Raw genomic sequence first — 27698 nt, 5'->3', positions numbered from 1 at the left:
GTCAAAAAAGTATTCATCCAACTCACTGTGTATGTGAGTGAAAACAGCTCCTGTGTCTTTAGTTTTACTTTTCTGTAATTAATTAAATTAGATATATTAATTAGAAAGCATATTCCTGTGTCGATGGAAACCACAAAACTGTCACAGAGGAAAGTTCTAAACCTGTTTGGAATATGTGTAACATGAATGTGGTTTGATGTGCTGTAATGCTTATTACTTGTGGAAATAGCAGTAGATTCCATCTCTGAGGCAGTGCATCGAATGCACCGAGCTGGAAAGCACAGACAGGGAGGTGCAGGAGAGGGAGTTGTGTTCTCTGTTAGGTTGATCTTTGACTGTGCAGAGCCCCACAGTGAAACTGGACATGTGCAGCTCCTGTCTGCTTCAAGGTGGGAGCAGGAAGGAAGGGACAGAGAGGTTCTAGTTGAGATCTGTTGAGGATTATCTGTCCAGGCAGACGTAGTGGTTCTGATTTACTCTAGTGAATACTGGCAGAAGTCTCCCCACTTCATTTTCAACCATCATCTGGGATAGTGGCATTATTCAGGCCGCCCATGAGGTTCATAAACTACACTTTGGGACTGCTTTTGAGTCCAACCAGGCCCCTACTTTGCTGCTCAAGAATTGGTGAAAGCCATTTCCATAAGTGGCAAATTTCATTGTAGTGACTGAGTTCAGTGTTCAGAGGAAGGTTGTGATGGTAGACGGTGAGACTTAGGACTTGGGAGAGCAGTCTTTGGCTTATTTAGAGAATTACACAGTAGAATCTTCTGGGAAGCTGCCATGAATCAGACAAATCTCTCTGCTTTTACACTGAGGAAATGGCTTGAATAGAGAGGCTGAAAACATCACTGAAAAGAGTGATGACTTGGCATCATGATTCAGGAAGTGAGGAAGGAACTGGGAAAGAGAGAGGTAAATGAAAATGAGTACTTAAATTGTAAGCTTTACATGCTATTCATAAAAAATGCAAGTAAAATATTGTCACTATATAGGTTCATGTGAAATGTACTTGTTATTCTAAGCAAACTCCCAAGAGAATTTGAATTCTTGTGTGGGAATACTACTCTTTTAATATGAAAATATAAGCATCATCCCTTTTTCAGGAAAAGCTGTAGACAAGATCAGTACTAATGGTACACACTTCCAAGTGTTCTTACAGAGAAACTTGAGGCATGAAAATGTAATGTGCAAAATTATGGAATCTTTCCCAACAGAATTTTAAAAATTCTTATAAATCAGTACCTAGGAAGTGTGGAAGATAAGGCAAAATGCACTTACAAACCAGGCTGGTGATGATTGTCTGGAAAAGCAAGAACAAGAAGTGTGACTGTCAATAACAGAACAAATTTATAACCAGATAAGGAGGAAAAGGCGTGAAGACCAGAGCGTCCTGGTTCCAGCCAGGATTGGGTTAATTTTTTCAGTAGCCAAGAGAGGACCTGGAGATTATTCTGTACCAACTCACATCATTGCTGGGGTCTGGGGGCAGAGGGAAGGGGGTGTCCTCTGGGCAGGAGGGGGTCCCTCTGGTCATGTAGGAGCAGCAGAGTAGTCTGGTAACGCCAGTTCCTGCAGTCACACGTGAATGGTTCCCCTCTGTCCTGTGCCCTGTGTCATCAGTGCTGTTCCTATTTCTGTTTGCTTTCTTCCCTTACTGCTGTTTCCAGTAAATTGTTCTTATCCCAACCCATGATCTTCACCTTTTTGCCTCCAATTCTCCTCTCCAGCTGCAAGGGGAGGCTTTGGGAGGGGAGAAGCAAGCAAGCAGTGCATGGTTTGGAGACTCTCAGGTGGGAGCTGTAAATTAGGGAGTATCACCCCTAAACCACAACATATAGCAATGAATGAGAGGGAATTGTGTTCTCAGCCAAGGATCACATAACCTTCTTGTGTCTGTCTTGAGTCTTGCAATGGCTATGAAGAGACAGAAGAACTTGAAATTCTTCCAGTGATCAGCATGTATCATATGCACATATTACATGAGGGTAAATTTGGAATATTTTACTTCTTGTGCATTTAAGTGTGATCTAGATATTGGGGGAAAATATTATTTTTTAATACTGTTGTTAGTATTTTACACAGATTAGATAATGCAATGTACTTGAGGTTTCCTTCACTGTCACACATAAATAAATCAGTAATGAGAATACTAAAAATAGAGTGAAAGCCTAGTCATACTGAAATCAGTAGCAAAACACCCCCAGTAACTTTTCCCAACATACTTCCATTTGTCTTCTTTCAGGATCCATTCAACAAACAAAGCTAAATTATATTCATTTCATTTACAATAAAAATTAATTACTTTGTTGATTCCGGCTCTGTTACCTAATAACTATTGTCTATAAAAGGAGTTTTCAAGATATTGAGGGAATTTGTGGTTTTATGTTCTCTGTTCATCAGAAACTTGCTGTTTAAACTAATATGAATATACTGTATTGAAATAATTATGTCACAGCATGTATCTTTGAGACATATTTTTATTTATATACAGTTAGCACAATAAAGATACTAATCAAATAAGATATATAGTCTGCCAAAGCAGCAACTGTGCATAAACAGCCATCAATAATCATAAAATGAGTAATATGCCAGCAACATTTCTCTGAGCAATTAAGGCTCTTACATATGAAGACTTATGAGTACACCAAAGATTTCAGTGATTAGAGCATGTGGTGGGTTGTTATTAAAACTATTACTGTTCAATCTAAATTTTCTTTTTCTTTCTTAGCAGTAAATATTTCCAACAGAAGTAGCTATATTAAGAGCAGTAATGTATGTGCATCTCACCAAAGGGTTTTATCATCATGTATTTTGTCATAGGAGCTTTCAGTGCCAGTGTTTTTAAAGATTTCAAAGTGTAACAGATAAAGAAAGACACAAGGCACAGTGAAGTCAAGTTGGATATAAAGAAGTTAGTTATTTTCCTTAACTTTCTGCTTTCTTTCGAATAACCCATCCTGGAATTAGACACCAGAGCCTGGAATAGCAGTGCCTGAATCAAGTACAGTGCTGTATTCAGGTATCCTGAAAGTGCAGAAGTTTTCTCCTTCAATGGTAATTCTAATGCTGGAGAGGTTTACTGGCTAAGCTACAAACTTCAGTACCACATAGGGGTACACACATTTACAGGCTTAAGTGACTGTCATCAGGAATTGTATATGTACAGATTTCTATCATTGCAACTGTTAGGAAAAAAAAAAGAAAATGTTACTGCAGACAACTGTGGTTCTAAACAGAACAAATCAGAGCTGTAGAAATACTGCAGGGACACACTAATGGATTCATAGTTTTTGTGTACAAGAAGGACCAGCTGTTGTGAAATGTTTATAATGTGATGTAGGGAATTGAGCAAGGCACAAAATTCTGTTTGAGCTCCAGTAACAATTTCTAAAATGTTTATAGCCTTGACATGTGTAATTCTTCATGTCTGAATTGGCCTGCCTAGTGCTCTAGACCCAGGATCTTATGCTAGCTCTCTTCATTGACTTAAATTTTTTTCCCTGAGAAATTTTTTATTAATTGAAATAGCAAATTATTGTTGTTAGACGTAGATCAAGCTGCTCAGAAAGTCTTCCAGTGGCAAAGTTAGAGGGGCCAAGAGATTATACTGGGAAGGGCATTCACACTCCTCTTCCTTAGGCATTTGCTGTTCAAAGCAGCTATTGCTCTAGACAGACTGTGTCTGACCTGGCACAGCATTTCTTACACCTTACACCATAAATCAAATACATTTTATGCAATAAAACATGACTTTTAAGAGCTTTTCTAGGTTCTTTTTAAAATCTATTCTCCAAACATGGCCTGGTTTCTTTGTTCCTGAAACCTCCAAGTTCATCTGTAGGTGGGCCAAGGGGTGGTGAGGAACTGATCTGTCCTTGCAAGCACTTATCATTATTTCAGTGTTTCTATTTCCAAACTGTACCTTTAATCAGCATGTTCATGTTTTAAATTTTTGATCACTGGTACAGATATTAAATATCCATAGGTCAAATTGGATCTCTGAAGACATTGACATTCTGTCATGTGAAAGTTCCTGTATACAATTACTTTCTTCAGTCATCATTGCCTGATTTTAATCTCTTTAATAAATGAAATTAATTTTATATAGTACTTAATTCCCAATGCTGCATCATATAAATGAAATTTCTGACAGAAGTTTAACTGTATTATATCACTGCTGTGTGATGCAGAGTGATTAATCTAAGCTTCATAATGATAATATCATGTTTGTCTGACAAGAGCTATCTTGTATAAATGGATGTTTATTGGCACTGTTCCCAAATTTAGCAGACTACAGGCCATTCAGTCTTGCCATTTCATTTGACATGAAATTTAGCAATACCTGGCAGAGAATAATCTTGATAATGTAATACAGTCCTTATTTTGTATTCTGTATGTAGTTTTTGCTGTAATGGATAAATAACATACTTAGAATCATCTGAAATCCAGTATATGACTTACAAGAATAAGTAATACTCAAACAATTCTAGTCTAGACACAGCAAATGGAAGTAAAGGCTACTTCACAGGATGAACTGAAAAAGTAGAATAGTTAATAGCATTGTATTCTTTACTGGCCTTAAATATCCAAGCAATTACTAATTCTCTTAATTATCTGTCAAACATTTTTAAACTATTAGAAATTAATTTTTAGAGAGTATTCATCAAATATTTAATGTGCAATCATTTGCCTGACATTTAATTATTTCAGAACAATCCTAATTTTATTTTTGTTTTACTAATAACATATCTAATATTTGATATGCCATTAAAAAAACGATAAAAATAAAATGAGGATATGTATTCAAATACATTAGCTATAATAAATGTCAAACATATATTGAAGCTTCCTATTTGTTTTATAATTACTATATTTTTTTATTTGTGAAAAATATTTGCTAATTGTCTTTCAGAGAAGGAAGTGAAGCGCTCTGTATTTCTTTCATGGGATATTTTATTCAGTAGTCCTGCTTGAAGGTCAGAGACAAAATTCACAATAAGATGTGATCCTAAAAATTCAGGTGTTAAAGAAAAATGTGCTCTGTATACAACAATTCCACTGTTTTAATGAATCCTGAGCTGTGGAATTTAGCATTGTTATTCAGATGGACACTTTGATTTTGGGGAGGCCTTTTTACAGAGGGATATATTGTAAGCAATAGAAAAATATTGCCTTCAGTTTTTTTAGCAGTATTCCTAGATATTAAAGCTAAGTGTTAGCTGTTGTAAACTGAAATAAAAAGTTGACAGAAACAGTAAATTTCTTTTTGCTTTTGCTTTTCCTGACCTTTAAAAAGGAAAACCGCTTGAAGTTTGATGTATATTTTTGTTATTATAATAGTTACTTTTTTATGTGTCATTCTGGAAATTGTATTTGCACAGCTTTAAGTTTGTAGTTCTACTTTCAGCTTGATGCTCTGTGTAGTCCTGTGTATTGTTTACAGCCTGCTGGAACTTTCTAGTGTTTTTATTATGAATCAGAAGGTATAAACTATATGGTATAGACTGAATTCTGTTATCAGCTGTATTTCTGAAAACCAGTCTCTTATCCAAGGATTTCAGACTTCTTGTCTCTCAGGCTCTGATGGTACAGCACTGATGTAACAAGTAACAGTGTTCAGCTATCCTGTGAAAAAATAAAATGGACTTTCCCCCCCACTAATCTATGGGCTTGATTGTATATTCTGTTTTATCTATCATGAGTGTCAGCTTGATATGCAACAATGCTTAGTTTCATCCTGTTTATCACTGGAAAGCCACCTCATGAATATTTGTTCTACTTCCAGAAGATGCACTGCATTAGTAATGGATCTCCTACAGGAAAAATGGGTTAGCAAACCTTTTTCTAGAATGATCTCTGAGGTTGCAAATACAGCTGACAGGGGTGCTGATGTTTTTCTTCAAGGAACTACTGAAAGAGGTTTTATGCTTTTGTACAGAGCTTCTCAGCTATTTCAGAGTTATTCAGGTTAAAATCAGTAATGGATTTAACCACTGTAAATATAAGATTTAATGCCTTTTCTTTCTAATCCTCCATGGAAATGCTCTGATAAACTCTGGGATAATGTGTTGCCTATAGCATCCCCTTTCATTGTTGACAAAATTCCTATTAAATAGTAAATGTGCTTAGTAAGATCATTTGAAACTGTTGTCATATTTATAACATGATTAAACATCTCCTTAAATGAAGTCTACTGCAGTCTTCTGCAAGGTAGTGCAGTCTTTGCATTCAGTAAATTCAGACCTTAAAGAAAATAAATTTGTTTAAATGTTTTATTAGTGCTTCAAAATATAGAAACTGAAATTCAAAGTTATACTGTTTAAAAGAATGTCTTTAATAGGTAATTCTCTTTAAATCTAAGACTTTTAAAATATACTGAAACTTCTTTCTCTGTGGGGTATGGGAAGAATATTAGGCTAATAGAGGTTCCTTGATGTCAGGCTATGACATTGGTTGCTGTAATGAGTAGTTCTAACAAGTTGATGTTGCAGTTACAGGGGTTTGCACAGTCAGTAGCAGCATATGTGTATTTCTTTTAAAATCAGCATAAATGTTGATGTTACTGTAAAACTAACTGATTTTAAAAATGAATTTATTAAAGCTTTAATATCTCTTCCTATTTTCCTATGCATTCTTAGCTATTTCTTATTTTTTGCATCAGCAATTGTGATCTCTTTGTCTTTCCTGAAATTTTAACTTCATTCTGGACACTGAGAGAGAAAAGCCACGCAACATTCCTTTTTCCCTGGACTGAGAAAATCTCCTTCAGTTTGCTATTAGGATGCTTTAACATGTAATCCAGATCAAAAAGTTTGCTATATCTTTTCCCAGTAGTTATTAATCAACAGCTTCCCTGGATAAGAGGATTTCAACTTGAAATCTCATCCATTGTATCAAGTATATTTGGATATTGAATACCTGTGCTAATCATAAAGAAACAAATTATCAACTTCTGAGACATTTGGGAGGGAAAAGCAAAAACAAAACCAGTATGATTGTTTTAATTTTCACAAGTCTGGGGACCAGGACTGCATTCTTTGTACTTCAGTAGCACAGCCTACTACTCGCTTTTCATTTCTGCCAGCACTTGTTTTCACCATGTGTAATCAGGTCAGGTGTATATTAAAAGTATGTGAGGTATGTTGAATGGATAAAGCTCCCTTTTCTTCATTTTATTCTGTGATTTAAGGCTAAAAGGCAGGCAATACCTGGTTAGAGGTGAGCACTCCAGCAAGAAGAAATTATAAACAGTCAAGTCAGCATAAGTGCTGCCTACCCTAGCCCCTTTTCAGCCCAAAGAGCTTGGTTGCTTCAGCCAGTTTTCAGCTGCTTTCAATCCCTAGACCCCTAGGTCTTGCTTGCTTTTCCAAAATGTGCCATTTAGTTCTAGTTTGCAGTGTGCAACCTTATGCAATATGTTCACAGTAAGACTGTAGACAATTTTCAGGCACCTTTTCTTGTAAGATGCACCAAACCATGCTGACAAATGATTCTGATCACATGCAGTTTTAGTACCTTTGTATGGAAATCATATGCTGACTAAAAAATAGTGTTTAAAGAGATCCTATCTACTTAGCAAATCATTTGTCAGGAAATAGTGTAGCTACAGTAATTATTAGCAATGAAGAGTAATAATTGAAAGTTAATAACAATTGGGAGGGTTTCTGCATTGCACACTGACAGTCAATGCCTCTTGTTGATCAGTTGTACTTTGTATTTCAGGGTGATTATATTGCTCTCCAACAGGCTTGATGCTGTTCAATGATTGACATTCTTTTAGAAAACGTTTCATTTCTTCTACAGTAAATAATGAAAGTAAACTTTGCAAGGTCCGGTGAATTGTATTTTATTTTAGGGTTTTTTTCTAGCAATCACACTTGACTTTAAAAAGTTCATCACCAAGTACTATTCTTCGGGGTTGTAAATGAGGGATGCAGTGTCTTGATTTTTTTAAGTGGTTGGAGATTGCTTTAAACATTCAGGCCATCAGAGAACACCCTTTGTAGTTGTCTTTACTGAGCTAAAATTCAGAACAAATCCTGTAGTTCACAGCTATCCTGTAGAATAAATATATGTTCTTTCTTCTGGAATTGCTTGATGTTTTTCCTGCAGAGTATCGCTGTTAACTGACTGTGTCCCCTTTGCTCCCTGAGCATTCATGTAATTTTCTTTTGTATTGTAAAACAATGAAGGTATAAGATAGCTTTGAATTGTTATTTTTTTAAAAAATTTAAGGGTCTGACCCATTATAATTGAAAAATACATTTTCATAAGCACACAAAATGACAGAAAACATCACTGCAATATTGGAAACTGTCTCACACTGTCTCTTTAAAAACATGATTAGAATCAGTGCAAATAAATAGATTCACCAAGGTACGTTTAGATGCTTGATTCAGGTTTTCATTTTAAAACCACTTTATTAACAAGTGGAAAACAATATTGGATTTCAGTTAATATTCTTGATTTCATTTATTTTCAAAATAATAAAGTTTTTCAAATATTAGTTTCATTATGGTTTGGTGGAATTGTTTAGGTCTATATGTTGACTATTTCAGTTGTCATTCACTTTCTACTTCCAACTCCTCCAAATACCATTGTGTAGGCAAATTTCATTGGGCTTTATAACTATTCCTTTAGTTTATTTGCACAAGATATAGAGTTGTTCAGAACTGGACAGATGTGGTTTTCCATTGAAGCTGGCAATGACATCTAATTAAGATGAACTGGAAAATGGGCATGCACTTTTGAGACTTTTAAATGAAAGAGTAATTAGAGGAAAACATAAAGAGGGAGTGATTTCAATTTGATCCACATTCCAGTAATTCCACATACTGAGAGCCAGAGGTCCTTTGGAGAAAGCAAAATAAGTTAAAAAGAAATTAAGCATACTTCTGAAAAGTTGTGGAGATTCATTTTTAGAGAACTGCCAAATATTTATTGCCATATATTTCTTTCTGCAGTCTAAGTTTGGTTACGTGTATAGTCAGTCTCTGGTTTTTAGAATATCTGTTATATTTTTATGGAAGCCTCGGTATCTGCAAGATTAGTTGTATCTTCTTTTATCTTTGGTTGTTTTGAATTCATCTTAAGATCCTTTGAACTGGAATTTCAAAAGTCAGACAAGAATCAGAAGAATCCCTGCTTGCTGGGAATCATATTGTTGTAGGAAAGCATTTTGTTGTATACAGCCACAAACTGCTGCTCTTTAGAATGTACAGATACCATTGCATGTCACCTTTATCAAAGTCCAGTTAGGATTTTGCCTAAATTTGCCAAATCTATTTTGAATAACTCAGTTATTTCAGAAACCTTTTTATTGCTGCATCAAAACCAACAGAACCTGATTATAGAGTGTGTCCCAAAACACATAAAAATCTGAAAACCAGTATTTTTTTCCCACAACTAAGATTTTTTGAATGAACATCATATAAATATGCATTTGGATAAATCTTTCTAAATGTACAATGTTGTAATTTTTGGCTTATTTGAGTAAAAAACTAGAACTGGAAATTATGTATTATGCTAATGGGAACTAGAGTAACAGCATCATGTTTTTGACAAGTGTAGAGTATACACAAGCTGGGCATGAACTATAATGAAAACTGGTTGTTGACAAAATTAAGCTTACTGTGTATTGTGAAATGAAAATAAAATTGCTAAAAATATGGAAGGCAAATTTGGAAGTATGGAGTTTGTGAGAAGATGCTGGAAGAGTGCAGATAGGCAGGTTGTCAGTATTGGGGGACTTGTGAATTTCTGTGCTGAACTATGAATTCTTAAACAAATTATTGTTCCCCATTCCACCTATCAGACCTCAACCTCTGTACAATACCAATGCACGTAGATAAAGAATTAATTTTAGCCAGCAAAGCTAAAAAATGAAAATTTTTTAAATTTTTAGAACTTGAGAAACATTAGAATATTGAAACATGTTTGAAGCATTACTGAAAATAGTTATTTTTATGTAAGTTTTGCTGTATTGTAGTGGTTTGCCACTTCTGGAAGAAAACTATGGAAGGGACTTCAAAGTTTTTTGTACAAGTCATCTGGTGAGTCTTTTCAGTGACTGAAGATAGAAATTGTGAAAATTTGAGTCAATGGATGTCAACATAGGCCAGCCAGAAAATTCCTTAAATATGGGGAGGTTTTGATGAAGCTTAGAAAGGGGTTCTAAAAAAATAAAAATTAGCAAATTGTCCATGTTCTCCAGTAGATACAACAGGACTAAAACTAAAATAAAGTTTTCATAGCTAAAACTAAGGAAAAAAAGTATTTTTCCCTGACAATCAAAAAATATCTTCAGACAAGAAAAAAAAACTTGTTGCTGTGGAAAGATGTTATGTGTACATCTGCTGATTGCCTGAACTCAGCAAGAGCTGAAATAATCCACCCTGCACAGCAGCAAAATCCTTGTGACCAGCAGAGCTTGCAGCATCTTGGTCCTTTGAGGGCTGATGTTTGCTGGTTGCTGCTCAGTTTTCACTTATAATGGGGTTTGTTTTTTTTTTTTTCCAAATAAGGAAATGTAAGATCTTATCTCTTTGAATAAAGATCTTGACCGGCATTTTTAAGATGCCTTCTTGATCTCTGCTAACTACTCTGAGGATCTGTCCTCAAGAGATGAAGCTTGAATTTGCTGTCATTATTGCTGTGTTTAAGGCTATGACCTCTAGTTAGTAATTAATGTGCTAGGGACTCCTCTCTGTCTTTTTTTTTTTGTTTTCTAAGACAAAAACCATGACTTGCATATTTAGAAGTTCTAAAATATTGAGAACTGTTGACAAAATGCTAAAAACCTAGTACTGGAGGGCAAACCCTGAGGTTCTTGAATTTGGAGTATCAAAAGCATTGCAAAAGCCTTTCAAAATTCTTTGTAATAATAATAATAAAAGCTGGGGAATCAAAGGCCATTGCATCAAGGATGAAAAATGCTGCAAATTTTCTTTCTGTGAGGGTGCCTCTGGCTTTAATATGCATGAATTTTGTAATCAAATGTAGAATTCTAGAGCAAAGTCTTTGATTCTAGCGATCACTTTTTCCAAGTATTGTGCTCTGTATGTTTTTCAAGGACAACATTCAGAAATCTGAAGTGTTTGAAACTGTTAATATTGTATTTCCCTGCTTTCATTTAAACTGTGGTATTGCTGAATAATGGAGCAGAGCCGTAGCTGGTTTACAGTTGAAGGATCTCATTGGAAAACATACTAAAACTAATGCAAAATAGACTCTTGGCTTTGGAGTAAGCCCTGAGGACACAACTTAATACAGCACAAAATAGTGTTTCGTAGAGAAAACACAGCAGAGTGTTTAACTTTTTGCAGGTGTGGATATTCTGCAAGCTTCTGGAACTGAAAGCAATAAGAAAATGCAAATTTGTCCCAGTGATTCAAGGATTTAAAACACTTATATAGATGCACCATTATATAGACACACCAGTATTGCTTTTAATTCTTTTAATGATCCCTTACACTCAGAAATTATTTTCTGGGCTTTTGTTCGATTGTTATAGCTTAGTTAAAAAGTGTTTTTACTGCTTTGTAACATTGAAAATATACCTCCATTGGCCTGTAGTTACAAAACAGCTGTAAGAGTTATTTTCAGGTATTCCCTTAGATTTTGTTCCTCTGAAGGGGCATATTCCTTGAACTAACTACCAAGATCTCTTGTCTGAGGAAAATATCCAAGATGATTGTCCTAAGAGACTCCTGTACTTTTCAGAGTGCTGTACAGGTCTACAATTCTTTGATTCTGCATCACATATTTATTGAGTACTGTCAGATTTACTGAGTTGGCAGTCATAGCCCTGTTCATTAATTTTTCCTACCTGTTCCAGTTTCTTTAAATTTCAGATTTTCACACTTGTGAAGAAAAGTGATATTGAATGAAGACAGACATTTTCATAACAAAAATAATTAAAGGGTGAAAGATAGCCAGAAATACCCAAGACTATTAATAAGCCTGTAAAAAGGATACATGATAAAGTGATATTTAACAACCTAAATAATATAGCTAGAGCATTTCAGAAAAAAAAACAAAAAACAACCTCTATAAGATGCTGTCCATGCACAAATTCATGTTCTAGGTAGAAGCTTCATAGTTTTTCATCATGAAATAGAACTAGTGTTAGTAAATAGTTGAGAACTAATTTAATCAAAAGAAGTATATAAGGTTATTTCAGTTATGTGTATATGAATTCCAACTATAACAAAGGCTTTGGTTTGGGGAGAAATAAGAAACTACAGGAAAATTATGCTGTTAGGGATTGAGCCTAGAAACCTCTTGGCTGGAATTTAAAATATTTTCAAAGTATTTTCCTAGTGTGGAAATAAATGTGTTCTGGAATAAGGGAGGTGAAACATATCAGTTACAATTTTAAGAAAACAAAGCAAATGGAGATTTTTATTTCATCTTTTGAGTCATAGTTTTCAATCCTGAGTATTGAGAGCCACCTTGTGGCAGTACCTTTTAATGCTGATAAATGCCGCTTTTTTGTGGTCCTTGATCCTTGTTTCACTTCTCTGAGCATTTTGATGACTGAGAATTAAAGTGCGCTCGACTTCCAGGCATCTGCTTGAGGTGCAGCACTCTTCTTGACTTGAAAGACGGATTCTTAACCTTTGTATGAAATTCCTAAGATAATTTTTTTCTTATTCCCCTTCTTTAGTCTTTCCTTTTTCTCCTCTGGCATCCATTAATAGATGATATTATAAACACAGAACAGATAAGGTATAAGTGAAATAATTATAATGCATAATTTACCTGCATAGTACATATACATATTTCTGTATAGTAATGTAATACAGGCTACATTCACTTTTTCTTAAAAGATATAAAAATTCTTGACCAACGCATATTTTAGGAAGCTTAAAAAATTGACAGTTTTAACCATTTCTTTCTCTATGTCTTTTAGTCATTGTTTTGATTACAAGAATAACACTTAATAGCAAATAGGAAAAGTCAATATTTGTATCTTTCAAATTTGTATTTCCCCTTACAAAAGATATGTGTGAAATTAGCTTCTGGCATCAGAACAGGGATTAGATGGAGAAAACGCATGAGGATTAATTGATTACACTTGAACACAGATTTGTCAAAGGGTTCTATGAGTTTCCATCTTTTTTTGAGGGAAAAATATCAGCTTTTTTTGGGACTGTAAAGGGGCTGATGTAAGTATGGGAGTTCATGAGTTAAAGCCATAATATAGATTTCCTTGAGTTCAGTTTTCTGTTCTATAAAGTATATACTGTGTGTAATGGTAGAGGTTGAATGAGGGCCAATACTCTACAAAGCATTTTCTTTTGGGATTTTGTGGGGGTAGGAGTGAAATTCCTCATAAAACTTTTATTTATTTCTGGTATTAATGGAAATCCCTCCTCCTCCATGACTGAATTTATGCTCAGGAATCTCAGACAACTTTGGGATTTCACAGTTAACTCATTTCATCAAATACAAAATAGTCTGGAATTTTGCTCTCAAACTAAAAAATACACCAATAACTGTAGAAAGTTGGACAGATAAGAAAAAAAATCACTTAGCAACTCTTATCCTTTTTCTTCTTAGGGAAAAATTGAGATTAAGTAGGCATTTAATCCCATTATTTATCTGACCACAGTTTGGGAACATTTTGGTTGGAGTATGTTCTTATCAGCTTTGTCACATGGAGAAAACCTGGCTTTTGTCACACTTTCAAGTACAACAAAGTAACATTATGACCTGTACTGAGTCTGGTGATGCCAGACTGTGAATTTGTGCATCTGATTGTCCATCACAAAGGAAGGGCTGTAGGAATGTTATTTTGGGGTTGCATAATTACATTTGGGGGATCTAACAAGTCTGAAGTGAGTTTGTGATAAATAATGTCCCCTGATTAAGTTGCCATTGTCATCCATAGAAAGGATGTAAAGTCTCCATTCCTGCTTTTACTATGATGTTCCTTAGTTCTGTTATGTTCAGCATTTAAAACATAGGATGATCTGATTAATTTTAATGTATGAGTATTAGAATAAGCAGAGATTAGTATGAAGGCAGATAATTTAAGTTCCAATTTACTTGGAATATTGAGTGATAATTAAGAGCTATTAGTGATATGTGCCATCTGGGAGAGTTGGGAAAATGCCACCTGAGTCAGTTACAATAGAAATTTGTTGCAATGGAAAGTTATTTGAAGGTCTAATTTGTCTTTTATTCTTTCCAGGATAATTCTTGTTCATTAGCCTAAATTTGAAACATGGAGTGCTTTTCCAGCTGAAATTATAGCACGGGGGTTTTAGGAGCATGAACATGGTAACTGCAAACTACAAATGTGTGATGTGTCTGAGCTGCTGTTGCAGTGGGTGAAGTTCAGAGTGCTTCAGGCACTGGAGCCTGAGCTCATCCATGAGCAGACATGGCAGGGAGCAGCAGCACTGCACAGCTCTGCTGCCTGGCTCCCACTGGCTATGTTTTAGCTGACAAACCGGGGGCCCAGACTCCTCCTGCAGATGTGCAGATCTCTGTGTAGACATCTGCCGAGTTTCAATCTCAAACTGAACCCTGCCATACCAAGCTGATGTCAAGTGGCCTGTCTCAAAGGGTCACTCAGTTGCTTAGCTTTTGCTTAGAGATTTCTCTGCACCAGACAGCACTGGCCAGCCCTCGTAGCTTCCATACTAGCAGCCTGCAAATGAAACAAGTATGATGAAGCGAACTTCTTATCTTAAATGATGCTTTCTCAAAGAAGAAATAGAGTAGGGAGTATGTTCTAGGTTGATCTCATGAATGAAAAGGCTCTGCCAAGAATTACAAGTCATCCATTTCTACAGGTACTATCAGAAAGACTGTCTGATAATATCATAGAAAACAGGCTCAGCAAGTTTCCCTCTAGCAAGTGGTCTCTGGGGTTAGCAGAGATACAATCAGTGTTGCAGCTCAGTGTGGCCCCTCTCTTTCCATTCTGTGTAAAATTTCTTTGACAACAGAATTGGCAATTCTATATTTGGCACTCAAAAATCAATTTTAAAAAATAGCTGATATGCAAACATAAAATGAACAGAAGGATATACCTTTGTTGAATAACTTCTGACATTTAGACTGGAATTCACAAAGTAAAATATTCTTAGATATGTAAACCAGTTCCTAAAGATAAGTGATGATATGATATGATATGATATGATATGATATGATATGATATGATATGATATTATATGATATGATATCCAGCCTTGCTTTGCAGCATGAGTACAAGCCAGCAGCGTGCCCAGGTGGCCCAGAAGGCACCCTGTCCTGTGTCAGCAGCAGTGTGGCCAGCAGGCCCAGGGCAGTGATTGCTCCCCTGTACTCAGCATGGTGAGGCCACACCTCAGATCCCATGTTCAGTTTGGGCCCCTCATTCCAGGCAGGACATTGAGGGGCTGGAGCGAGTCCAGAGAAGGACAACAGTGAAAGGTCTGGAGCATAGGTCCTGTTAGGAGCAGCTGAGGGAGCTGGGGGTGTTCAGTCTGGAGAAATGGAGACTTGGGCGGGCATTATTGCTCTCCACAACTGCCTGGAAGGAGATTGTGGCTTGGTGAGAGTCAGCCTCTTCTCCCAGACAGCCAGTGATAGGACAAAGGAAAGTGGCCACAAGTTGCAAAAACTTTCTTCACTAAGGTTGCCAAGCGCTGGAACAGGCTGTCCAGGGAAATGGTGGTCTTACCATCCCTGGAATTATTGAAAAAATAATTGGATGTTGCACTTCACAATGTGGTTTAGTGGGTATAGTCATATTAGCTCACAATGTGGTTTAGTGGGTATAGTCATATTAGGTCAAAGGTTCAACAATGATCTTGAAGGTCTTCTTCATCCTCTCTGACTCTGTATTTTATAATATTACTTGTACATTATGTTGTTTACATCCATTTTATATACAATATAGCATATTTTATGTGAGTTTTCAAAGTGTAAAATGAGAAAATCAAGTGCAACTAAAAGTCTTAAAACTATGTGTCGCACTGATTCTAATTAAAAGTTTGTTCAGAGGGCAGGAGTCAAAGATTCTTCACTCTTTTTATTTTGATTTTAATTCATAATTCAGTATTACCATCTTGAAACCACCAAGGACTGATATCCTGATGATAACCCTGTAGTATGCATGTTTTACATAATGCCTCAAACATTATATTTGTCTTGGCACTGAACCATGGTGTGTGGTTCAGTTCTGTATAGATCAAGTGGTTGTCTTTATCTAGGAAAGCTACTGATATGTTTTGAATGTGTTTGCAGTGATATCTATAGAAGTAGTTTACGTAAGTAGCATTAGCTTTCAGTCTTAAAGTAGGAAAATCACTTTTTTTTTAAATGTGCTTTTACTTCAGTCTCGGTTATTTTTTCAACTTAAAACAATAAAAAATATATTCTAAAATGTTATTACTTCAAGTGATAAATTATTTGGGCTAATATATGTACTAATAAATATGTACACAACACTTCCTTAAGGCAAGGGTTGGCATTGTCTGCTATTTGCCTTATGGAGATTAGAGGTTTCCCCACCACAAATACAAAATGCTCCTGCCCTTGGCTGGGAGAGCAGGGATGCAAACCTGGCCAGAGCAAAGCCCCCTGCCAGCTCCACAAATGGCCAATTGCTCTGAATCACCAGCCTTTCACATTTCAGTCTCTCACAGGCTGCTCTTAAAAGAAGGTAGAGTTGTGAAATGAAAAGCTCTTTTAAGAAGATTAAATGCATGCAGGATGTAATGATTTTAACAGATATGACTACTGATTTTACAGAAGAATGTTAATATAATTAAAATATTAAAGAAAATTAAGCTCATAGTGTGGCATCTGACGCTGTTGAACAGTCATTAGCACTAATGTATGCAAGATAAGTAAACAGAGTGTGAAAAATGGAAATTAATGAGGGTTGGAGAGGGACTGTGCAAGCAATCAGCTCAGCAGCTCTCCTCTCACCTGTTTTGTGCTGCTATGTACTGTGTCAAGTGAGAAAGTAACAATCTCCTTACCTCTTCCCATGCCAGATAATTTGGTCTCCATGGTGTGTTTGATATGTGAGATATTTTCTTATATTTCCCTGGAGTTTTACCTGATATGTAAGACAATTAAAGTTAGTTTGATGAAGAAACTGTATATCCTGCTTTAAAAGAACAGTAAATAAATTACAATAGCTTAACAATTGCAAGCTCCTCAGTTTTCCAGAGGGTTTCTAATCTTGTTTATAAACCCCAAGGCAGATGGATAAATTAAGATCAATGCAGTATTTTTTGTCACCCCAAATCTCTGTAAATATGCTATAAAAATTACTTGAATAAGAAAATGAAGTATTCCTTTGCTCAAAATATCAGCCTTGGGTGGGAGGTATACGTGCTAGGTTATGTAAATGCTTAAAGAACTGTAGATGTAGAAAACAGTCTTTGAAAGCCATATTTAATTATACATAAATATGTTCATCTCTGTGGTTTCTAAACTTGACAAAGCAATTATCTTGCAGGCTTCATAAAATATCAAATAAAATGTTAGTAGGTAACATAAAATACTGGTACTATAATGGCTGAATTTGAGGGGAGGGTTTTTTTAAGAGAGAAGAGTAAAAAACCTGATTTTTTTTCAGTAGAGTTTGAATCTATAGGGGATCTTGCAACTTAGCAGAGGTCTGTGGGAAAGTACCCTACATTTGAACAGGATCTGGGGGTAAAATTGAGCTGTTTGGAGGTGACTGAAAAATGCTCATTTGTTGCATCTGCTGATTTCCTCTGGCAGCAAGCCTAAAGCTGCCTCATTTTAGCTGACAAGCTGACTCCAAATTCCCAACTCTGCTGGCCATAAGAGCATAGCAATAGAATCCTTCTTGTTCTGTCACTTATTAAGTGCTGCTTTTGCGCCCTCTCACTTACATAAAGACTTCATTACCTTTAAAACTGATTTTGAATGATGTTCAATAGTCCACAGTCTTCACAGTTGTGCACTGAATTTGCAGAGCTTGAGAGTACTCTGCAAGTAATTTGGAATTAAACCAGTAAAAAAGACAACACCGTTGTCAAAGGTGTTAGTAATAACTGGATGGCTGTGTTAAAAATCAGCATAAGCCTTACGGATGCCATTTTTAAGATGTATTTTTTTGTCCTGAGGGTGCAGTGGAAAAGTTTATGAAACGGTAATGCAGTGAAATAATTCTGGGAGAGATGAGGTTAGGGAAACCAGATGGAGCTAGCATTTGAGTTGGGCCAGAGGCACAAAGAATATAAAATTCATAGGAAATCAGGTTTTACTGGCCTCACCGCTTAAAAGTCTATCAGTTTCTTAATAGATTTTTTGTTTGTTAGTTCTGTATCAAATAAAGTAAGTAATTACCACTTAATATAATTAATCAGGTGTTACTATATAAACATTGCAATATGAAAAGACATAAACATGTGTGATCCTTCAAATCCTTTAGAGAGTTCTCAAAACTGCATTTCTTGTGAGATTCAACATTCAGCAACCCTGAACTACAAAGGTTATTAAGGAATCCCTGAAATTCTTCTGTAATGGCAAAGGCACAGGAGGAATAAAATGTCTTTAGTTCTGAGACTTGTTTAATACTAGCATACCAATTAAAAAAAAAAAAACAAAACCTTTAAGTAATGCTAGTTACATCATGAATTTCCTTTTCATATTACACTGGTAGCAGTGAAAAAAGCTTGGGTTTACAGTGCTGCAGATGGTCTGATGTTCCAGTTTGTTTCTTTTTTTTTTTCTTGTTAAAATTCAAGTTACATAGTTCAAGTTGGTTAATGAGTGGCAAATATAATTGTGAAATTTTTTAGTGCAGGAATTTCTGTCACTTTTACTGACTTCCAGGTTTTTTTATTGTGCCTTCATAGTATTGTTATGCTTGTCTTACATACTGTGTAGGACAGAAGTTAAAAGAGTGGAGAAACCAAGCCACAATGCATAATCAAGACATTTAATATTTAATAGTGTTCATCTCTCTAAAAATTACTTTCCTGGTTTAAAATGAGGTTCAGCTTTTCATGGTGATGTGTAATGATGCCAGTCTACAGCTATTTGAAAACCATGTAAACTATTAATCCATACTGCACATTTCCCATTACCTGTAAGAATTGTGAGAAAAATTACATTCTTCCAGAGAATCCTCAGTCTGTCACTTTACATAGCTGTGAAGTTTAGTGGACATTTGTGGCTTAATTATGGCATGAGAAATATGCTTAATGTTCACAAAATATTTTTCTTGTAGGTTCAATAATGTCTCAGTCAGTATAGCCTTTGAGGAGCAGTTGCAGTAAAAATAGTTATGATATGTATTAAGTAAGGTGCAGCTGTATTGGAAAGAACTTTACAAGACTTTCTGCCTTCGTTGTTTCTCACTGAAAATGCATTCAGTTTTGTCATGGCTCAGCAGAGTGGCAATTTTGAGTATTGCAAAGCAAAAGTTGTGTTCTCAAATATATCAAATGTTTTTATAGACACCATGCAGTATCACTTTCCTGTTGAGGCAAAAATATTGAAATCTTTGCACAGTTAAGCACAGCAACAAAAGGTTTAACTAGGTCTCCAGAGGTTGTCAGTATTCAAAGTGAAACCAGTAAAAATTCATCCTTGCATGTCATCAAACTCTCTCTCTATCAATTTCTTTCCATGCTGTGTATCTTCCCCACCAGCTAGTTTTATAACACCATACTGAAAAATTCTGCTGTCAGCAAAACAGACCAAGATTGATGTTTTTGTTCATCTGTGTACTCCAAGTGGTTATCAAATATGGCAACAGGACTTATTGTCTCAAAGACTGGAGACAAATAGATACTTTGCTGTATTTCACACGTTTCATACTTCTGTTCCCAGAATGAGAGTGGTTGAATTCTAAATTGATGAGAAAGAAAGAAAGATTTTGACTAGAATTATTTTGCATGCAATTTAAAATTGTGATGTTATATCATTAATTCAGTATTAATTGATGTGCATTTTAATGTTGTTGTTAAACTGTTTTGACACTTGTCTTAATAAGATTTGAGATTATTTAGTCACAGATTGGTGTCACAGATTTGAGGAAGTCCAGATTTTCAACACACTGAAGCAGTACAAAAACTTCTCTATATAATTTTATTTTACTTGCTATGAGAAATATGCTTTTCCTTGTAAAATATATGAAAAATGTTGTTATCTTCACTGAGAGGTGATGCTTAAACTGGGTGATTATAGTGAACGTTTCCTTTCTGTCTAAATCTACTGCTGGAATTGTTTTTCAGTCTAAGTTCTTAAACCTCTTTATTTGAGAATTATTTATTTATTCACTTTTAAGACAGACATTGCAGTTTGGCTTGAAGTAAAACATTAGGTTACTTTGGTCCATGTTATAAAATTCTGGCTGAGGTTGAAGTAGTGTATTGTCTATACAAACAGTTCCTTTTTTTGCTTGATGGGTGGTTTTTTTAGGCAGTAAGTGAGGTAATTGGAAACTATGCCTACATCCTCAGTGACTTGTCCATCCAAAATCCATCATTTGTGCATGGTCAGACTTGCATTCACATTTCTTTCTTTATTGACTTGTCTGGCTGGCACAAAAATGCAACATTTTAAACATTATACTACATTTCCTTAGCTTCTCTGATCAGTGAGGTCTGTAAACACTTCTGTCTAATGCATTATAGATTATAGACCTGAGGAATCAAAGATTACGCTAAATGCTCTTGCACAAGTTTTAAAATCTGAAGGCTGTTCCTCCTTTTCCCACGGAATAATTCATTCTCTATGAACCATTAAACTTTTCCAGTGAAAAAAAATGGGGCTGCTGTGATGTAACAGTGTACTGTAAAAAGAACACACTGAAAAAAGCAAGACATTTCTGGACACCATGCCAATCCCTTCTTTCACTGGTAATCATCACTCCCTAAGGTACCAACTGGATGAAACACAGCCTTATGCGATAAATGAGTTAGAATCAGTGGTAAGGACAGGACAATAGAAAAAAATCTGCCAGAAATTCTGCCTTACACTTCCTTCCTTTGTGAATCAAAAAGAGAATCAAAGTATAATTTACAGGAATTCTTTTTAAGCTGTTCTGATTGGAGCAGTCCCACTACTCTCTTTCCTTCTCCTTCAGAGATGTTTTTAAAGCACTTTACAGAATTAACTGAGGTGATATCAGTAAATTGATCAGACAGTAACTCATAGCTTTAAAAAATCCTAAGTTTTATACAGTGAACTTAAATTGCCAGAGGGAGACAATTAGATTATTGACTCTTCAGGAGAGATTCAAACTGATTCACATTTGTTTGTTAGAATTGCCATCTTCAAATAATGTCTTGCCAGGTACCAACTAATTATACCCCGGTAAAAGAGTAAGTGTTGAGCAGAGTTACTACTTCAGGATAACTACACAAAGTGAATAGTTAGATACATTAAAAAAGTGAAGGTGTAGAGAATGAGCATGCATACTTCTTAAGTCGACTAGCATGTTGGGCAGCCTGCATCCCTCCAGAAATGATCTGCTAGGTCATGAGTGTCATCTTGCTGAGGAGAGCCCTCAGTAGTTTTTGGGTTCTTCACAGGACCCAGTTGCAGGGTGAGCAGTCAGTGAAGCTAAGGCCCCTGTTCCCAGGAAAGAGCAAGGCAAGTGATCTTACTGCTACCCCAAAAAATGCTGCCTTATCCTTGTCCTAGAAACAGCTGCTGAAAGCTTAATTGTTGTGCAGACAATACAAGTGGAATGACACAAATAAGAGTTCTAATTCATTAAAGAACAGTACTCAAGTAAAATCATTGTACCTCAAATGCTTACCCTTTTTCTCCCTTTTGACTCAAATCTGTATTTCTCCATACAATTGTTGTTATAAACTCTCAGATACTGTTACTGCTTATCTTTCATAGTATTTTCTCTAGGTTTCATGTACTTCTCTAACTGCATATAAAGGAGTCTCATGTTTTTCCCTATAACAAAAAATTACTATATTCTGAAGTCATATTTAAAAAAAAAAAAAACTTCTAGTGGTTTTATTTACATCATCAAAGATCTCTCCTTTAAAACAGAAGTTGAAAATAAAAGAATAAAACTTTTGCATATATAGGTAAATTAATATGCAACATGGATGTAGTAAGTTCTGAAGAGCAAAAATGGTGAATGATCATGCAATCCTTTGATAATTTCTTTTTATTTCTCTCATACTTAGCTCTTTTATATTTATGAAACAGCAATAAGCCCATGGATGGACTCTTCAACTTTCCTTTTTTCATTCTCCTTCTGTCAGATGACCTTTACTTCTGCAGTAGATGGACACTTTTTACATTCTACCCTGATCTCATAAGTTTTGAAAGACAGTATTTTTAAAATGAACCAGCAGAGCAGATTCAGCAGTTTCAGTAATATGAATGAGGGAGAGGAGACTTTTGTCTTGTTCCAACGTAAGCAATTTAGGTCAGCCTACAAATTACATTTTTGGATGTCTTGAGCAAAGTTACAAAATAGTTACTTGAGTGTATTTGACCTGTATTCATCACACAGTAGGAGCACTAATGATAATTGCTGTTCATTGAAGGCTGCAGCAAAAGATTCCTTACTTTGTTTGGTGTCTGTGATGTCTGTGCTCTCTGAGCTCCAACACTCATCAAGGGAGGCTAATGAGGCCTCACAATTAAGAGCTGCCACTTTGCAGGGTGTCAGGACAGTGCAGAGAATGGAGAGTGGCAATAAATTGCTCAGGATTGCTCAAACCAGTGAACAAATATAATGGTGCATTCTGAACCAAGGGCAAGTGCTGCCCTATAGTGAACTCCACAGAAAGGAAATTACAAAGATTGAGTCATATGGTCATGAGCATGAAGTTTGCTGTAGTAAGGGGATCGTGAGAAAAATGCTAGAATAGTCTGTGCCATTTTTGTTATTGAAAGAGAATACATGTGCCAAAAACTGCATTATTAGTGGGAAAACAGAATATCGTAATAGTAATTTTTTGTTACAGGGAAAAACATGAGACTCCTTTATATACAGTTAGAGTCCAAAACTGCATTATTAGTGGGAAAAACACCCAAATTCAGAATTTCAAGCAATATCTTAAAATGAGCATGCATAAAAGAAAAATGAGTAATCTACAGAAAGAAAAAAAATTATCATAGCAAGTAGTGATGATCTACTTTGTCCTAGATGAGGATAGCAATTGGAGATTAAAAAAAAACCAACAAAACAAACCATAAATTCATGTTTCACGTATCGAAAAGCAATTTAGTAGCAGCTGCTTCTCATAATCAAGCCTTATTGTTCTTTTTCACCTTCCTTCTATATAAAGTAAGAGAAAAAGGTATCTATAGGCCTCCTAAAATTTTCATTCTTTGGTTCACTGTATGAGTATTTTAAAGAGTGTACACCTTATAGTTGTTATGAATGATGATTCCTTTGTGATACCAGATGCGTGAAAGGGGTAAGGAAGAGTGTTACCTTTCATAAGTCTTAAGTAGAAACATCGGATTTCTTTTTTCCTGATATGTATGCATCATTTCTCATTAAAATTAAGCAGGACATTTTTCTGTGTCTAATTGTGACATTTTTCATGTTTCTTAATCAAGAATTGCATGAAATTCAAGACATTTAAAGGAGAAATATAGGTGGCAGCAAGCTAAACTGGGAATTTATTTAACACATACTGTTTTAGATGCACACACACATGTAAGCAAAGGTCATAAATCTACAGCCCTCTTGAGCAATAAGGGAGGGGAAAGAAAATCAATTCTAATCAGGAGACCAGTGCTTACCTCATAATAACAACTTCTCCATACACCTGAGGCACTTAGTAACATTTTGTTTAAATTTTAAGTCAAACCTCTTAGTTTTATTCTGTAATAGAAACAAGGTGGAAGCAATATAACTTTTTATGGGTTCAGGTCCTTTATTTAGTAGTTCTTGGTTTTGTTGTCTCTGTAACCATTAAAATTCAGGTTAAATACAAGAGCCATGCACTTCATTTTCACAAGAGTTTAAAAGGTTTGTTCAAAAGCAAATATGCTTAAATGATACATTGTGTGAGCAATTTTTCTAGGCATTGCTGCAATATGGGAATCTTTTTTATTTTATTTTCTCAAGTGAATTTTATAAAATTGGATTATATCATTGTTCTTGAACTAAGTTGCCTTGTATCTTTGTAATCTTAAGTGAACACAGATTTATGGGAAGAAAATAATTTCCATTTCTGTGTAGTTAATAGAATAATCCAGAATAACTAGCAATTTTATTTCCTCAGCATTTGGTTTTTCCCTATGTCAAAGGTGAGCTGTGATTTTTTTTCATTTAAAAAAGTTCATCATCTTCTGTCATGGGAAAAAAAAATCATGTATTTCTAAACCTGTTAGCTGTGTAGACTGGAAGTCTAGCACTTCACAGATTCAATAAATGAACCTGTACATTTTAAATATTTCAAAGATGTTGTTTTAGAATGTGTGGTAGATTTTAGAACTAGGCTTTTATTCTTGTAAAATGCAACATGTAAGTGTACCTATGTATTTTTGAACAGTTTAGATTAAGCTTAAGCTTGTCAGTGCTGAATTATAGTCAGACTAGCATTGCCATTTCTTTATATGTTTTCTGTCACTAATCTTTCTCCTTCCTCTTTCTTTTTACTGTATTCACAAGTTCCTTTCTTATAAATTGATAAAATTGTACTTCCTAAAACCATAAACAAATAGTTTTCTTCTATATCTAGTACACAGTCCTAGTATTCTTAGCTTTCCATTTGTTTATTGCCCTGGCTTTCCTTACATTAAATGACAAAGGCAATCAAATTACAAAGGTATGAAATTTTTAAATTGTGAGGATTTCAGAGCAAGATTCTGCTTTTTTAGCTAAGATTATAATATTTAAAGTGTAATGTTTTTTATATTGAATAATTGTGATTTTTGAAAAGTAGATACCTTAATGCATATAAAATAGGCATGTGACACCAACACAGAAAATTCTTCTAAAAAAGTGAATTTTTTGATGGTTGTTTAATCACTTATTTTAGAAAAGAGCTAATTCATACTTAAATGCTTACACCAAATTTCAGATATAATCAAGAGCTATCCAAATTTCTGTGTCACAGAAGCAATTAACATGAATTTTCCACAACCTTCTATGAATTTTGTTGTTGATAGTCAATGAAGGCAGACCTTGGTGCATCTGTGCTCTTTATGAAATATTTGGTTCTATTTGTTAGCTCATGAAGAATAAGCTTCCTGAAGTGCAGGGCCACTTTATCAATTTATTATTTATTCATTTTTAGGCACTACAGCAGGTAATTAAATTTGCCAAAAAGTCATGTGTAGTTTAAAAGCTGAATTTGATTTCCTTTAAACGAATAGCAAATAATTACTGCTAAAGCGGGAAAGATCAGATATTGAAAAGCTGGATAATTGAGAAACTGAGAAATGTGTTTTTCCTACAATATTTTTCTTTTCATGTCCTCCTTTTATAATTGCATTGCCATCTCCCTATTTATTTCTGTGTTTGCAGAGATTTATTGTTCATGTTTGGCAGTTTGCCAGTACTGCGAACCATGTTTTGCTTTGCTTTACCCTCTCTGTATCCCATAAATCAACTTTTCGGTGGCTGTGTGTCAGGAAATGGTAAATGTGAAGAGATAACAACATCAACAATAAAACCAATAAAAATCTAATTTTATCTAGAATTAATTCACTATAATACACATGGCTGAAAGTGAGAGTTAAATACTACTTAACCTTCGTGTGGTTTGGAAAAGTGGAAATTCTCCATGGACAAAGATAAAGAAATCTGGTTTAGAAAAATATTAGAATTGTCATTACCACAACCCTTTTGGTATCACATTTAGCAGCAGCTGGTTTTGGAAGGCAGTTAGTGCAGCAGGTAGGAATGTGGAAGAGGCAGGCAGAAAATCAGGAGTGTTTGTGGCAAATTAGGGAAGTATATTAGTTTTTCATAACTTGGAGTCAGTGTTCAGTGTAGATGAAGCATGATAAAGCCAGCACCCAGAAATAATGCTCACAGAGCTCATGCCCTGCAGGAGGCTGGAGGTTTTGCAGACTGAGATCCCAGCCTCCTGCCTATGGAAAAGGAAAATGAGGGGTAGATGAAGCATTTGATTCCGTACCATGAATTTATTGATTCAGGCTGTGCTGCACCCATACCATGGCTGGTGATGGGGAAGGGTGTCCCCTCCTTCATGGTATATATAGTGTGCGGCCCAGTGCCTCAAGCCTGCCCAAGTTGCCTCCAGAGTCTGAAAGAGTTTATTTTAAGGAAAAATTATAGGAGAATTCTCAGTTTCCATGTACTCACTGTTGGTTACCTTGAATCTCCATTTAAGTGAAACTTCACTTTTGTACACAGATTAAACTTCTTGCAGTCTTGTATAGAATTAAGGGTATTCTTCAGAAAACAAGTATTGAAATACTAATTTATAGAAAATCGTCACAAACTGGCCTTGATGGAAAGTCCAATCTTAATAGAAATAGTTTCTTTCTTATGACTCATAATAATATTCAAAAATTTTCCTGCATTTTTTTTTAATACCGTACTTCTTGTGCTGTAATTAGAAGTGAATTTAATTGTTATTCTCGCCCACTCCAGGTACAGAGATCCAGAAATAAGCAGCTGCGTGAGCTGTTTCCAGATGGATTTAGCATTCACCACGCGGGAATGCTGCGGCAGGACAGAAGTTTGGTTGAGAACTTGTTTTCTAATGGGCATATCAAAGTCTTGGTTTGTACAGCTACACTTGCTTGGGGTGTCAATCTGCCTGCTCATGCTGTTGTTATTAAGGTAAGAGCTTCCATACTCTGCAAGGGGTTATCTGTCTTAAAAGAAGCCTGTGAAGAAGTATAGATAGCAAGATTCTTGTGAGTTTTGGGCCTGGAGGGGAAATATCTGATTGACTTGAAATGTTATTTATATCTCATTAAACTGATTCTCTCCAGTGGGAGTCTAGTTTGTATAGTAAAGATTTAAATATATCAAAGATTATGAAAGGATTAGTTAAAGTACACTTCTGAAATCATACCATATTTGCCTAATTTCAGTATTCAGCTCATCAGGATTATATTCATGTGTATTTATGTTAATTTTTATTAACTTTTCCTCAACCAGGGAACACAAATATATGCTGCAAAAAGAGGCTCCTTTGTTGACCTTGGAATTTTAGATGTCATGCAGATATTTGGTCGAGCTGGACGGCCTCAGTTTGACAAATTCGGAGAAGGCATCATTATTACAACTCATGATAAACTCAGTCATTACCTGACTCTTCTTACACAGCAGAACCCAATTGAAAGCCAGTTTCTTGAAAGCCTTGCAGACAACTTAAATGCAGAGGTAACCTTTGATTTGTTTAGAGAAACTAGCAAACTTTAAAGGATTGACATTATTTGAAACAAAAATGCAATATTCTCACACTTTATTAAATTTTCATTGTCCATATTTTATTACTGTCAGTGTGTAGGTGTGTATGTATAAGTGAACTGCTACATATGTGAAAAGGAGGGGTCTTTTACAAAGTATAGTAGGTATTAAAAGTAGGATGGAGGGTCAAAATACCATTAAGATAAAACTGTAGCAATGCAGCATTTACCTTTTAATCAGAAGTGATTTTTTAGAATTTAGTAGGTGTTCTGTGTAACTGAGAAGTAAAATCTGCAAAAAAATTTAAGCCTGTCTTTCTGTATGTAATCAAATTCACATATTTGACAGGAGGAAAGGAAAAAAAATGGACTTGGCTTTAACT

The 27698-nt window shown here is 35.3% G+C and overlaps 1 protein-coding gene across 1 annotated transcript in view; it reads left to right on the top strand.

Moving 5' to 3' along the window:
• The window catches only part of ASCC3 (activating signal cointegrator 1 complex subunit 3), a 251434-nt gene that overhangs the window by 126003 nt on the left and 97733 nt on the right, over window positions 1-27698 (top strand). The window contains exons 15-16 of the mRNA XM_058801018.1: window positions 26549-26740; window positions 27065-27289. Coding sequence (XP_058657001.1) covers window positions 26549-26740; window positions 27065-27289 — 417 coding nt within the window. The remainder of the gene's footprint in view (window positions 1-26548; window positions 26741-27064; window positions 27290-27698) is intronic.

This window comes from Ammospiza caudacuta, chromosome 3, assembly GCF_027887145.1.
Source record: "Ammospiza caudacuta isolate bAmmCau1 chromosome 3, bAmmCau1.pri, whole genome shotgun sequence".
Classification (NCBI taxonomy): Eukaryota; Metazoa; Chordata; class Aves; order Passeriformes; family Passerellidae; genus Ammospiza; species Ammospiza caudacuta.
This window is presented reverse-complemented; position numbering and strand designations above follow the sequence as displayed.